This window comes from Narcine bancroftii, chromosome 1 (genome assembly GCF_036971445.1).
Source record: "Narcine bancroftii isolate sNarBan1 chromosome 1, sNarBan1.hap1, whole genome shotgun sequence".
In the NCBI taxonomy this organism is placed as follows: domain Eukaryota; kingdom Metazoa; phylum Chordata; class Chondrichthyes; order Torpediniformes; family Narcinidae; genus Narcine; species Narcine bancroftii.
Genome location: NC_091469.1, coordinates 83,489,908 through 83,504,896, shown reverse-complemented (window position 1 = coordinate 83,504,896; position 14,989 = coordinate 83,489,908). Strand labels below are relative to the sequence as shown.

At 38.0% G+C, this 14,989-nt stretch overlaps 1 protein-coding gene across 1 annotated transcript in view; it reads right to left on the bottom strand.

The window, feature by feature from the left end:
* The window catches only part of LOC138739387 (aminopeptidase Q-like), a 212,545-nt gene that overhangs the window by 121,753 nt on the left and 75,803 nt on the right, over positions 1 to 14,989 (bottom strand). The window contains 1 exon segment of the mRNA XM_069891363.1: positions 11,537 to 11,673. Coding sequence (XP_069747464.1) covers positions 11,537 to 11,673 — 137 coding nt within the window.

Here is a 14,989-nt window from a genome sequence, read left to right as displayed (position 1 = left end):
GACCAACATCACAAAACCATGAAAAAACACCCCAACAAACTGAGACAAACAGCTCAACAAGAAAGTCAGAAGAGACACAGATACAAGGAAGAGAAATAGAAGTCACAAACCCAAGAGCAGACACAGAAGAAGAAGAAGAAGAAGAAGAAGAACAAGAAGAACAAGAAGAAGAAGAAGAAGAAGAAGAAGAAGAAGAAGAAGAAGAAGAAGAAGAAGAAGATGATCTGCACAGAGGAATAGAAGGTAAAATGAATGGACAGTACATAGATAAAAAAATTTTCAAGAACAAATGAAAGCATTAAAAGAATGGTTGACATTAGAATTTAGTGAAATTAAAATAAAAATGAAAAGTACAGAAGAAAAAGTGAGTAGAATAGAGCTGGTCATAACAGATGTAGGGAAAGGATTAGAAAATGTGGAAGAACGTGTAATGGCAGTAGAAATGGAAGTGAACGACTTAAAAAGAAAATTGGAAGACAGTGATAAAAAAGTTAAAGAGTCACAAGAGTTGTGACTATAGTAGGCGAATATATAAAGATAGTGGGCCTTAAGGAAGATGAAGGTGAAGATATGAAAGAATTTATAAAAGAATGGATCCCAAAAGTCCTGGGAATGCCAGAAATGCAGGAAGGAATGGAAATAGAAAGGGCACACAGAACATTACCCCGAAACTAGTCACAACAAAAACCAAAATCCATTTTAGTAATATTTCTGAGATACACGACAAGAGAAAATATATTGTAGAAGGCAATGAATAAAATTAGAGAAGACAAAAAACCACTGGAGTACAAAGCTCAATTTTTTTTTCTACCCAGACATAAGTTTTGAGCTCCTAATGAAGAGGAAGGAGTTTAACGCAGCAAAATTGATCCTATGGAAAAAAGGCTATAAATTTATGTTAAGATATCCAGCGGTGCTTAAAATAGTCATCCCAGGGGAGCAAAACAGACTGTTCTTGGATCCGGAAAAAGCACGAGAATTTGCAGAACGCCTGCAAGACAGAAAGAGAGATAAAGAGATGTAACAAGAACAAAGAATGATGACAAGCTACATATAAAGATGTAAAAATAATGTATAAGTAAAAACTAAAGGAGGGAAGAAAAGGGAAGTAAGGGAGAAGGGGGAAAAAAGAGGAGGGGTTAAAAAAATTAAAAGAAAAGAGGGGGAGCTTTGTTGTAACATGAAGATTAAAGTCTTTTCTGGAGGGGGTGGGTGGGAGAAAATAACAGTCACTGCGAAATCAGTTGACACTTGCGAACAGGTTCGCAGTCCGAATGGAGAGTGGAGTTGTGGTTGCCCAGCAAGGGACAAGGGGTGACTCAGAGAGGGGGGTGGGGGACACTTGGGGTTAAGGGAATTTTAGATGTGGGAGTGGTGAAATATTTTATGTTTTAGAAGTGTTGTCATACAGTGCGTTCAAAAAAAGAAAATTGAGAAATTAAAATGGGGAAAAGGGGAAAGGTGGTGGTGAGGAAGCGGAAATGAAATGTAAACAAAGTATGAGATGGCCATGTTGAACTATATGAATATAAATATTAACGGAATACATAACCAAATCAAAAGGAAGAGCTATTAAATTTACAGAAAAAAGAAAAAAATAGATATAGTATTTGTGCAGGAAATGCATCGAACTGAAGTGGAACATAATAAATTAAGGAGAGACTGGGTAGGACACATAACAGCAGCATCATATAATTCAAAAGCTAGAGGAGTAGCTATATTAATCAATAAAAATGTACCAATCAAAATAGAGGAGGAAATAATAGATTCAGCAGGGAGCTATGTATGATAAAGTGACAGATATATTCAGAACTCTGGAATTTGGTCAATATATATGCACCTAATGAAGAGGATCAAAAGTTTATGCAAGATATTTTTTTGAAGATTGTAGTAACGCAGGGGAATATACTGATAGGAGGGGACTTTAACCTTAATTTGGATTCAAAGATGGATAAAACTGGACAAAAGACTACCAGAAATTTATGGTTAAATCAATGCAGGAAATGCAACTTTTGGATATATGGAGGAGACAACACCCAAAGGAGAAGGAATACTCATGTTATTCAAGTAGACATAAAACATACTCAAGGATTGACCTATTCCTGTGTTCAGCCCATATCCAAGGGAGAGTTAGGAAAATGGAATATAAAGGTAGATTGTTATCTGATCACTCACCCCTGTTATTAGCAAAAGAACTGGAGGACATCCCACCAAGAACGTATAGATGGAGATTAAACTCCATGCTACTTAAAAGACAGGAATTTAGATAATTTATTGTGTGCCAAATTAAAATGTACTTTGAAATAAATACGGAATCAGTGAAAGACAAATTTATGTTATGGGATGCAATGAAAGCCTTCATCAGAGGGCAGATAATAAGTTATGTAACTAAGATGAAAAAGGACTACAGTTGGGAAATAGAATAGCTGGAAAGGGAGATAGTAAGTACCGAAAAAGAACGAGCAACAAGGGAAGATACAATAAAAAGAAGAGAATTGGTGGACAAAAAAATAAAATATGAAACACTAAAAATGTATAAGGTGGAGAAGAATATGATGAAAATAAAGCAGAAATATTATGAACTAGGAGACAAAACGCACAAAATACTAGCTTGGCAGCTTAAAACTGAACAAGGTAAAAGAACGATATTGACATCAAGGAAAAAGGACATACAAATTACATATAACCCATCAGAGATCAATGAAAACTTTAAGGAATTCTACGAGCAATTATACCGAACTGAGAATGAAGGGAAACAAGACAAAATAGATGAGTTTTTAGCTAAAATTGAACTACCGAAATTGCAAGAAGAGGAGCAAAACAAATTGATAAAACCATTTGAAATAGAGGAAGTACAGGATATATTAAAAAAGCTACCAAACAATAAAACGCCGGGGGAGGATGGACTCCCAACAGAATTCTACAAAACATTTAAAGAGTTACTAATTCCTCCTCTCCTGGAAATAATGAACCAGATAGAAGAAACACAAAACTTGCCAGATTCATATAAAACAGCAATAATTACAGTAATACCAAAGATGGGGAAAGATCCACTAATACCAGCATCGTATAGACCAATATCTCTACTTAACTCAGATTATAAGATAATAGCAAAATTATTAGCAAACAGATTGGCCGACTGTGTACCAAAAATAGTAAAACTAGATCAAACTGGATTTAAGAAAAGACGAACAATGGACAATGTCTGTAAGTTTATTAACTTAATCCATGCAGTACAAGGAAATAAGATGCCAACAGTGGCTGTTGTTTTAGACACAGAGAAAGCCTTTGACAGGGTAGAATGGAATTATTTATTCAAAGTATTACAGAGGTTCAACCTATCATAGAAATATATTAATTGGATTAAAGCATTATATAAGGGTCTAATGGCGAAGGTGACAGTAAATGGATATATATTGAACCAATTTAAATTAAGCAGGTCAACTAGGCAGGGATGTCCACTATCTCCCTCAGTGTTCACTTTAGCAATAGAACCATTGGCAGAACTGATAAGAGCAGAAAATAAAATAAAAGGGATAAAAATAAAAGAGAAGGAATATAAAATCAGTCTATTTGCAGATGACATCATAGTATACTTAACAGAACCAGAATTATCAAAAAAAGAATTACATAAGAAATTGAAGGAATATGGAGAAATATTGGGGTACAAGATCAATGCAAATAAAAGTGAAGCGATGCCAATGAACAATGCGGATTACACAAAGTTTAAAAAAGAATCACCATTTAAATGGCAAACACAAGCAATTTGATACCTAGGTATTAGACTAGATAATTATCTAGGCCATCTATACAATTTAAATTATCAGCCATTAATGAAGAAATTACAAGATGTCTTAGAACATTGGAAAGACTTACCAATAACTCTGATAGGAAGGGTAAATTGCATTAAAATGAATATCTTCTCAAGGATACAATATCTATTTCAATCGTTACCAATTCCCTTAACAGAGAAATTCTTTAATGAACTAAAGAGAATAATAAGGAAATTCTTATGGAAAGGGGGGAAACTGAGGATGGCGCTAGATAAATTAACAGAATGGTACAAACATGGATGCAAGGATCGACAACGAGATAGACAACAGACTCGCCAAGGCAAATAGCGCCTTTGGAAGACTACACAAAAGAGTCTGGAAAAACAACCAACTGAAAAACCTCACAAAGATTAGCGTATACAGAGCCGTTGTCATACCCACACTCCTGTTCAGCTCCGAATCATGGGTCCTCTACCGCCATCACCTACGGCTCCTAGAACGCTTCCACCAGCGTTGTCTCCACTCCATCCTCAACATTCATTGGAGCGCTTTCATCCCTAACATCGAAGTACTCGAGATGGCAGAGGCCGACAGCATCGAATCCACGCTGCTGAAGATCCAACTGCGCTGGGTAGGTCACGTCTCCAGAATGGAGGACCATCGCCTTCCCAAGATCGTGTTATATGGCGAGCTCTCCACTGGCCACCATGACAGAAGTGCACCAAAGAAGAGGTACAAGGATTTCCTAAAGAAATCTCTTGGCGTCTGCCACATTGACCACTGCCAGTGGGCTGATATCACCTCAAATCGTGCATCTTGGTGCCTCACAGTTCGGCGGGCAGCAACCTCCTTTGAAGAAGACCGCAGAGCCCACCTCACTGACAAAAGACAAAGGAGGAAAAACCCAACACCCAACCCCAACCAACCAATTTTCCCTTGCAACCGCTGCAACCGTGTCTGCCTGTCCCGCATTGGACTTGTCAGCCACAAACGAGCCTGCAGCTGACGTGGATATTACCCTCCATAAATCTTTGTCCGCGAAGCCAAGCCAAAGAAGAGAAGAAGAAGAAGAAGAACAAACAAGGTGGTTAGCAGCTACCAAACTTTAAAAATTATTATAGAGCAGCACAATTAAGATATCTATCAGATTTTTATCAAACAAGGGAAAAACCAGATTGGACCAAGATTGAGCTAGATAAAATAGGGGAGAAGGTACCAGAACATATACTTTATAAGTGGGATGAAAAACTGGTGCAATATAGAAGTTCACCAGTACTGCACCATCTGTTCAACATTTGGAAGAAGATTCACATAGAAAGGAAAAAAAACAAATTACCAACTACCAAAATTATTATTGACGCAAAATCAATGAATCCCTTTCACAATAGATAACCTTTCCTTTAGAGAATGGGAGAGAAAAGGAATTAAAAGAATAGAAAATTGTTTTTTGGGAAATAATTTATTATCATTTGAACAAATGAAGTACAAATATGGAATAACTCATGGTACAATGTTTGCATACTGCCAACTGAAAACCTACTTAAGAGGACAAATTGGGAAGCAGACTGAGATTACCACAAGGAAGCAGCTTTGAATATGTGATTACAGACACAATGATACTTAAAAGATTTATAACAAACATGTACATCAAGCTGCAAGGGAAAGAGAATGAGGAAACAAGCTATAAAGCCAAACAAAAGTGAGAAAAAGATCTAAACATAAAGATAAAAAATGAAATATGGGAAAAATTATGCTCCGGAACTATGAGAAATATAATAAATACGAGGTTACGCATCATACAATATAATTGGTTACACAGGCTATATATCACGCCCCAAAAGTTAAATAAATGGGATCCAACATTATCAGATAGATGTTTTCACTGTAAGAAGGAAATGGGAACAACAGTACATGCAATTTGGGCATGTGAGAAAATGGAAAAGTTTTGGGAAGATCTAAATCAGATATTAAGTAAAATCACAAAAAGCCACATACCAAAAAATCCAGAGATCTTCCTTCTAAGTAATATAAGAAGTAAAGAATTAGGCCTCAAACTGGATGAAGCACAAAAAAGATTTATTATGATCGCCTTAGCTGTAGCAAAAAAATGTATAATGTCAACTTGGAAATCAGAAGAGAGCGTGAGAGTACAGCAATGGTACATAGAAATGAATAAATGTATTCCATTGGAAAAAATAACATATAATTTAAAAAATAAAGTCACATTATTTGAACAAATTTGGGAACCATACATAGAACACAACAGAGAGGGCCTACCGCGGACCTCCAATCCCTAAAAAGATAGAAAGAGAAGAAGACGAAATGAACTGACCCAGTGTGTAAAAGTAGATGACACAATTTTCTTGTTTATTTTCATTGTGTGATGACATTGTTTAATGGGTTTATCGTATTGTATATGTTGAACGTTTAATGGGTTTGGAGGGGGGGTGGGAAGGAGGGAGGGAAGGGATGGGGGAGAAGGGGAGAAAATGACACTGTGTATATTCAAGAGGGAAATGTTTGTACGTATTTTGATTAATTATGGTTCATAGTGTGAAAAAAAAAAAAAATTAAAAACCATCATCCTCTCAAAACCGATCAGCAAACTCCAAAAACTGGGCCTCAATACACCACTGTCTAATGGTGGCATTCTCAGTCCCCTGCTATACTTGCTTTACACCTATGACTGTGTGGCTCAGTAAGACAGCAAGACCATCTACAAATTTGCTGACGATACCATGGTCATGGGTTGTATAAGAAGAGGCAACGAGTCAGGATACAGAAGGAAGAATGAAAATTTGGCTGAAAGGTATACTAACAACAATGTCGCCCTCCACATCACCAAAACCAAGGAGCTGATTGTGGACTGTAGGAAGAGAAAACAAGAGGTGTATGATCCAGTGATCATTGGGGGTCAGAGATGGAGAATGAGAACAAATTTTAATTTCTGGAAATCATGATCTTGGAGAATCTTTCCTGGAACCAACACATTAATATCATCATGAAGAAATCACGTCAGCAACCCTATTTCCTCAGGAGTTTCCAAACGTTCAGTGTGACGTTGAAAATTTTTGCAACCGTCTATAGCTATGTAGTGTAAAGTGTGCTGACTGGCTGCATCACGGCCTGAAACAAGGGCACCAATACCTCTGAGTGGATACAGCCCAGTACATCACAGAAAAAACTCACCCCAGCATCGAGAAAGTCTACATGGAACACTGCTGTCTGAAAGCAGTAGCAATCATCAAGGATCCACACCACCTAGGATATGCTCTGTTTTCACTTCTCTCATCAGGAAAGAGGTATAGATGTCACAGACTCATACCACCAGTTTCAGGAACAGTTACTACAGCTCCACAATCAGATTCCTAAAAAAATACTCAATCAGAAACTCATTTAAGGTCTCTTTTACTTTGTGCATTATATATTACTGAATATTTTTCTGTATTGCACAGTCAGTTTGTTTATATTTCTTTATATTGTATATGTTGTAACGGAGTGCTAGCGAACCAAACAAACGAGGCCAGCAGTCAGTGGGTTCGTCTGTACTCAAAAAGTTTATATTTCTTTTGTATGCTGTGTTTTAAGGTCACTGGAAGATCCCGCCCCTTACGCCAGAAACTGCATCCATGTGACACCTCCATGCTGCCTATGTAGGTCAAGAGCCTCTGCCAGAGGAGACAAACATGCAGCACCATCTTTGATGCAGCTGCTCCACTGACGTGCGCATGACTCACTGAGCTGGTTCGCCTGACCATCAATCATGTGTACTGCTACACATGAGTACAGTTTTTGCACTACCAATAAGTAGAAATTCTGCCTGGCCCACAGGAAAAAGAATCTTATAGTTATATGTGATGTCATGTATGTACTCTGACAATAAATCTAAACTTTGAACTTTAAAAAAAAGGAAGATTTCATTCTACACTTAAAAATATGATGAGGATTTATTGTTTGGAGAATGGGAAAGATTGGGATGAAGGTATTCATGGTTGTTTGCAGTAGGAGAGGCTATGCAGGAGTCATTAGGTTTCAGCTCTTTTGAAATTGTGTTTGGACATCAGGTTAGAGGTCCTCTGATGTTATTAAAAGAACAATGGGTTAATGAGGATGTGCAGTTGGACTTGCTGGATTACGTTTCTGAATTTAAAGATAGGCTACAAAAAGTGTGGACTTTAGCTCAAGAGAATTTAGAAATGGCTCAGGTAAAATGAAGTGTTTATTTAATAGGAAAGCTCAAGTGAGGAATTTTAAGGTAGGAAGTAAAGTTTTAATTTTGTTTCCAAAACATGACAATCTTTTGAAAGCTAGATTTTCTGGTCTGTACATAGTTAAATCAAAATTGAATTATGTTAACTATGTTGTTAACATTCCAGAGAGAAGGAATAAAACTCAGGTTGTCACATAAATATGTTGAAACCTTATTATGAGGATAATGGTAGTGGAGAACAATCTGTTTCAGAGGTGTTGGCTGTTGACAGAGTGGAGGAAGTGGTGGATCATGAGATTATGGAAATAAAATCTTGTGAGGGTAACCTTTTAAAGAAACCATGGCTTCTGTGCACCTGTCTAACTCAGAAATTTTGGAAAATTTGGAGGAAAAGTTAGTTATTCTTAAGTCACAAGAACAGATGCAGTTGAAGGAATTAATTTTAAAATACACAAATCTGTTTCCTGACGTTCCAAAAAGAACATCAGTGATTTATCATGATGTGAATGTCGGAGAAGCAAGTCCCATTAAACAACACCCATACAGAATAAACATTCAGAAAGGGAAAATCATGGATCAGGAGGTGGAATATATGTTGAGAAATTATATTATTAGACCTTCAAACTCAGATTGAAGTTCTTGTATTCTGGTACCAAACCAGATGGAACTGTTAGGTTTTGTACAGATTACAGGAAGGTTAATGCAGTAACTAAAACAGATGCTTATCCTATTCCAAGAATAGATGGTTGTATTGATAAGATGGGAAGAGCTAAATTTCTTACTAGATTGGATTTGTTGAAGGGTTACTGGTGTGTGCCTTTAACTGAGAGAGGAAGGAATATTTCAGCTTTTGTTACTCCATCCAGTTCATATGAGTACAATGTGTTACCTTTTGGCATGAAAAATGCCCTTGCAACATTTCAAAGGATGATTCATTCGGTAATCCAAGGGTTAACACATACAGATACTTATATTAATGATTTGGTCATAAAATGTGACACATAGGAGGAACATACAAAGGATTGGACAAATTGCTTGCAAACTTAACTGTTAACTTAGCAAAGAGAGAATTTGCAAATGCCATTGTGACATACTTGGGTCATGGCAAAGTTGCACCTACTCAACCAAAAGTGAATGTAATTTCTGAGTTTCCTATTCCCAATGGTAAGAAGGCAGTGAGAAGGTTTTTAGGAATGGCAGGGTATTATAGGAAGTTTTGCAGAAATTTTGCTGAGGTTGCTCTTCCTTTAACCAACCTTTTGAAGATAGAGGAGAAATTTGTGTGGACTAAAGAGTGTCAGACAGTTTTAGAAAATTTAAAGGATATTATCCTGTGTTAAAATCTCCTGACTTTGATAAACCTTTTTCTGTAGCAGTGGATGCAAGTGAGTTAGCGGCAGGGTCAGTTTTATTGCAAAAACATATTGACCATCCAGTTGCCTACTTTTCAAAGAAATTCAATGTTCATCAAAGAAACTATTCTCCCATTGAAAAAGAACTATTGGCTATTGTGTTATCTTTGCAGAATTTTGGTGTGTATCTCAAAACCAATTGTGGTATTTACTGACCACAATCCTCTGGTGTTTTTGAATAAAATGAAGAACAAGAACAGAAGATTGTTAAACTGGAGTTTGATATTACAAGAATATAATCTGCAATTTGTCCATATCAGAGGTTTAAATAATATAATAGTGGACTGTCTATCAAGATGTTAAATTTTATCTTGTATAAAATGCTGTCAATATTGTTACTTTATTATAACATGTATATATTGTGAATGATAATATTTTTAGAGGTTTTAAAGACAGTTTAGTTATTACTGAATTTTAGCAGAGTTAAAATTCCTTTAAAGAAAGGGAAGTGTAACAATATTAATATTTGAGGAGAGTTTATAAGATTTAGAGTAGGTCACATACATACACACATTTTAAAACAGATCTTATTTGAAAGACTGAAGAAATATTGAAGATCTCTTGGAGAATGTAAGCACCGTTCACAAGTAGGTGTTAATTGAACTGATGTCATAAAATGAATGACCATTGTTTGGAACTGGAGACACCATGGCTAGTGGAAGCTCTTTTCAAGGGTTTTGCCAGAGTGCACAGAAAGGTCACTCCTGGATTGTTTACCTAAGATAACAACTTGAGCAGAAGGAAGAACTCCAGTTGTTTGCTAGAGAAGGTGGAGGTTTTGCAAGTCACATGAGTCACATGCTTTTCACTGGAGTGGCAGTTGGAAAAGAGGGAGAGCTGAGTTAACAGCTCAGTCAGTCAGTCAATGTGTGGGACATTGACAAGTAACTGAAAAGAACAATCCAGGAAAAACTGTTTGAAACTGATGAAAGCAAGTTTCAGAGCAGTAGATGGCTGGAAGTGCTATTTGTCTGATGTTTCTCTTGAAATAGTGGAAGGAATGGAACTCTGTGGGAGCTTGAAGAAAGAGGTTACCATCTGGAAGACCCTGATGGGGCAAGTTTTATCAGCGAGACCCTGAGGTGACTAGAGGTGGTACCTCAGTTGTGGAAATCCTGGAGCAACAAATATCTCTCTCTGCAAACCCTACAAGAACCTTCCTGAGCAGTAAACATTTATCCATCAAGCACCAAGCCTGGTAAACTTTATACATGTTTAATTCTGTGCACAGTATGGTGATTGCCTGCAACCAGAGAACTTGGAAGAAGGAGAAGTGAGATTGAACTGTGAACCAAAGAACTTTTCTTAAATCAACACACACATTACATACACGTGCGCTTAGAATTAGAAGGGAGTCATTTGGGTTAGTGTAGAGTTAAGTTAAAGTTTGATTCTATTTTCATGTTTGAGGTTGATCAAAAATAACTTTTGTTTTAAAAACCACTTGTTTTGGTGAATGTCTATTCTTGCTGGGTTTTGGGGTCCTTTGGGCTCGTAACAATATCACCACAAATCTATAGAATTCATTTTACTGACTGCTGTGGAGGACATGTCTTTGCATAGATTCAAAGCAGAGATTGAAAGGTTTTTGATTAGTAAGGGTGTCAAAGGTTAAGGAAAGAAGTGGAATAGGGTAGCAAGGAAGAATACATCAACTATGATTCGAAAGGTAGAGCTAATTTGATGGACTGAATGACCTAATTCTGCTATCTTTTATGATCTTAAATGGATGGCTCATTAATAAAAAAGGATGACTTTGTTCAGTCTTTATTTTCTTCTATCCCCCGCATTTTGCCTTGTCACATTATTCCTTGCATTGTGACTTGCTTTAAGACCGCACTCAGCATTGACGTTTTATTATTACACTATCTACTACACTTGAGCATGTGTTGACTGAATAGCGTGCAATAGGTTTGTCCTACTGAGACAGGGAAAAGATGGTTCGAAAAGGGAACTGTGGTTGACAAAAGAGGTGATGAGCTAATTAAGAGGAAGAAAGAAGCAGACATTAGATTTAGGAAGCAAAAAACAGGAGGGACTCATGAGAATTATATGGTAGCCAGGAAGGACACATGACAATAAAACAATCCAATTTAATTGAGTACAATTCACTAAAGAGGAGAAAAAAAATGATAACTTACAGATGGGTTTTTGTTTAATTGTAGTGCTAGCCGACGCCAATTGGAATTGTCGTAGTTTACTCGATAGAGGGCGGATATATTGGTATTTACCAGGACCCATTCTTCATCAGTAGTGCACTTTACTTCAGGAATTTTTGCTGCACACAAGTGCCAAGGTTAAATGTCAACACAATAATTTCTGTTTGCTACTTGTAAATAATTAGCATTGTGTCTTTCGAGCATATTGGAGCACATTACAGGCCTGTCAGCTCTCAATGTCATCCTGAACTAACTAAAACTACTCCACAACCATCTAATCCTTCACTTCCTCACATTTATAACCCTCTATTTGTCTTACATCCATGTCCCTATCCAAGAGTTTTTCTTATCTCCCCATTGTATCAGCCTCCTCCACCACCCCTGGTAATGCATTCCAGGCACCAAAATCTAACCGTGGATGTCTCCCCTAAAGGTGAGAGAATAGAAGAGGAGAGCGATAGTGATTGGGAATTTGACAGTTAGACGAATAGCTAGGAGGTTCTGTGAACAGGATCAAGACTCTGGGTGGTACATTGACTCCCAGGTGCCAGGGTCAGGGACATCCCTGATCGAGTCATCAACATTTTCAAGTGGGAGGATGAGCAGCCAGGGTGGTCCACGTGGGGACCAATGGCAAGATAGGCATAGGGATGAGGTCCTGAAAATGAAATACAGAGAGTTAGGAAGGAATGTGGGACCTCAAGGGTGGTAACCTTGGGATTGTTGCCTGTGCCACGTGCCAGTGAGGGTAAGAACAGAAAGTTGTGGCAGATGAACGCGAGGCTAAAGAGTCAGAGCCAGGGGCAGAGGTTCAGATTTGTGGCTCATTGGGATCTCTTTTGGGGAAGGTCTGACCCGAACAAAAATGATGGCCTGTCCCTGAACTGGAGAGGGACCAATATCCTGGCAGGCAGGTTTGCTGGAACTGTTGGGGTGAATTTCAACTAGTTTGGCAGGGAGGTGGGAACAAAAATATAAGGGCCAAAAATAGAGCAGAAAGTGGAAAGGATGGTGCAACATGTTGTGGGTTTTTGAGGAAGGACAAGCAGTGGATGAAGCATAAATGTAGTCATTTGGAGGGTATGAAACATGTCTATTTCAATGCAAGGGATTTTAGGAATAAGGCAGATGAAGTTGGAGCATGGATCTGTAGTGGAATTAGGATGTGGTGACCATTGCAGAGACTTGGCTGACACGGGGGGGGAGGATGACTGATGCAGGTATCGGGCTTTAGATACTTTAAAAGGAATAGGTTGGGAGTAAAAGAGAGGGAGGAGGGAGCAGTATTACTGGTCAGAAATAATATCACAGCTGCAGAAAGGGAAGATGCTGTGGAGGTAGTGCCTATTGAGTCGGTGTGGGTAGAAATCAGAAATAGGAAGGTTGTGATCACTGTATTGGGAGTAGTCTATTTTACCCCAAATAGCCTTTGAGACCCTGAGGAACAGATTTGAACAAAGATTTTGGAATAATGCAGAAATGACAGGGATATTATTATGAAAGACTTCAACTTCCCAAACTTCAACTTCTTGGCACCTCCTTGCTGCAAGCAAATTGTAAATTGAGAACAGATATTCTCTGGAGAAAGCACAGAAGTAATGTTTAGGGACCACTGGTGTAGGGTCCTGGATAGGTTTGTCCGACTGAGACAGGGAAAAGATGGTTCGAAAAGGGAAATGTGGTTGACAAAAGAGGTGATGAGCTAATTAAGAGGAAGAAAGAAGCAGACATTAGATTTAGGAAGCAAAAAACAGGAGGGACTCATGAGAATTATATGGTAGCCAGGAAGGAACTTAAAAAAGGACTTAGGAGAGCTAGAAATGGGCATGAGAAGGCCTTGACAAGTAGTATTAAGGAAAACCCTAAGACAGGGGTGTCAAACTCAAATTCACAGAGGGCCAAAATTAAAAACTTGGACTAAGTCGTGGGCCAAATTAAATATTTATTGAAAATTTTCAACAACATCTGCATGTTTTCTCCTCTTTCAACATATGTAATGTTAAACTTTTTCTTATTAAAATAAATGTTTAATAATAGTTTTGGTTAAACTCTTTCCAGAAGAAGCATTAACAAATGAGAAATAAACTATTCAATAAATAATATTTCTCTATAGCCTTTAAGCTCCTTTTAAATGTTTTTTTTTTCACAAGCCAACAAGTGAAAAAAGTAACAACTTGCTTCAATGAAAATCCAATCTTTCAACTATGAACAGTCCGAAGTTAACCAAAGAAAATATGAATCCAAGCTTAGCTTGCTACACTGTGATTTACTGTGATGCACCTGGGTCTAAAGCAGATACTTGGCATCTCTTCTTAGATGCAAGTTCATCAAACTTTGGGGTCAGAGTTTGCCTCCCACCTGTCTTGAAAGGTCCTGTTTTCTGTCTTTCGTTTGGCCATTTTTTGTAAGGGGTTTATTACATGTGAGTTGGGCTACAGATCGCAGATGCTAATGAAAGTAAAGAGAGGAGGTGGGGGCGATTAGCGGGCTGACGGGCCGGCGCCAACGCATTTGCAAAGCATTCTGGGATTTGTAGTATTAGCTGTGCATGCGCTATACTGGCGCGGCGGCCAGCGGGCCAGCTCTAATACATATTTGATATGATCTTGCGGGCCAAATATAATTATATCACGGGCCAAATTTGGCCCACGGGCCTGAGTTTGACATGTGTGCCCTAAGGCATTCAATGCATACATGAAAAACGGAAGAATGTTTAAGATTAAAAGAGGGAACATGTATCTGGAGGCAGAGGAGAATGTGGAGGTCCCAAATGAATACTTTGCTTCAGTATTTTCCAGAGAAAAAGGCCTTGGTCTAGGTGAGATCAGAACAGAACAATCTCATGTGCTGGAACATGTTGAGATTAAGAAAGAAGAAGTGCTGGATCTTCTTAAAAACATCAGGATTGCTAAATCCACAGGACTAGATAAAGTATACTCCAGGTTGCTATGGGAAGGGAGGAAAGAGATTGCTGAGATTCTGGCAATGATCTTTGCATGCTCCTTGGCCACAGGGGAGGTGTCAGAGGATTGGAGAATGGCAAATGTTGTTCAAGAAAAGGTATAGGGAAAATTATGGGAATTATAGATCAGTGAGTCTTACATCAGTTGTGGGGAAACAATTGGACAGGATTTATAAGCATTTAGAGAAGTATGGTCTTCTCCGGGATAGTCAGCATGCTTTGTGAGGGGAAGGTTATGCCTCACAAGTCTAATTAAAAACTCAATTAGAGTTGATAACAAAAGAAATGGATGAAGGTTGGGTGGTAGATGTGGTGTATATGAATTTTATTAAGGCATTTTATTAAGGCATTCTCCCATGAGAAGATGTTCCAAAAATGGGATCCATGGAACTTTGGCTATGTGAATTCAGAATTGGCTTGCCTATAGAAAGCAGAAAGTAGCAGTGAACTGAAAATATTCTGACTGGAGGCCA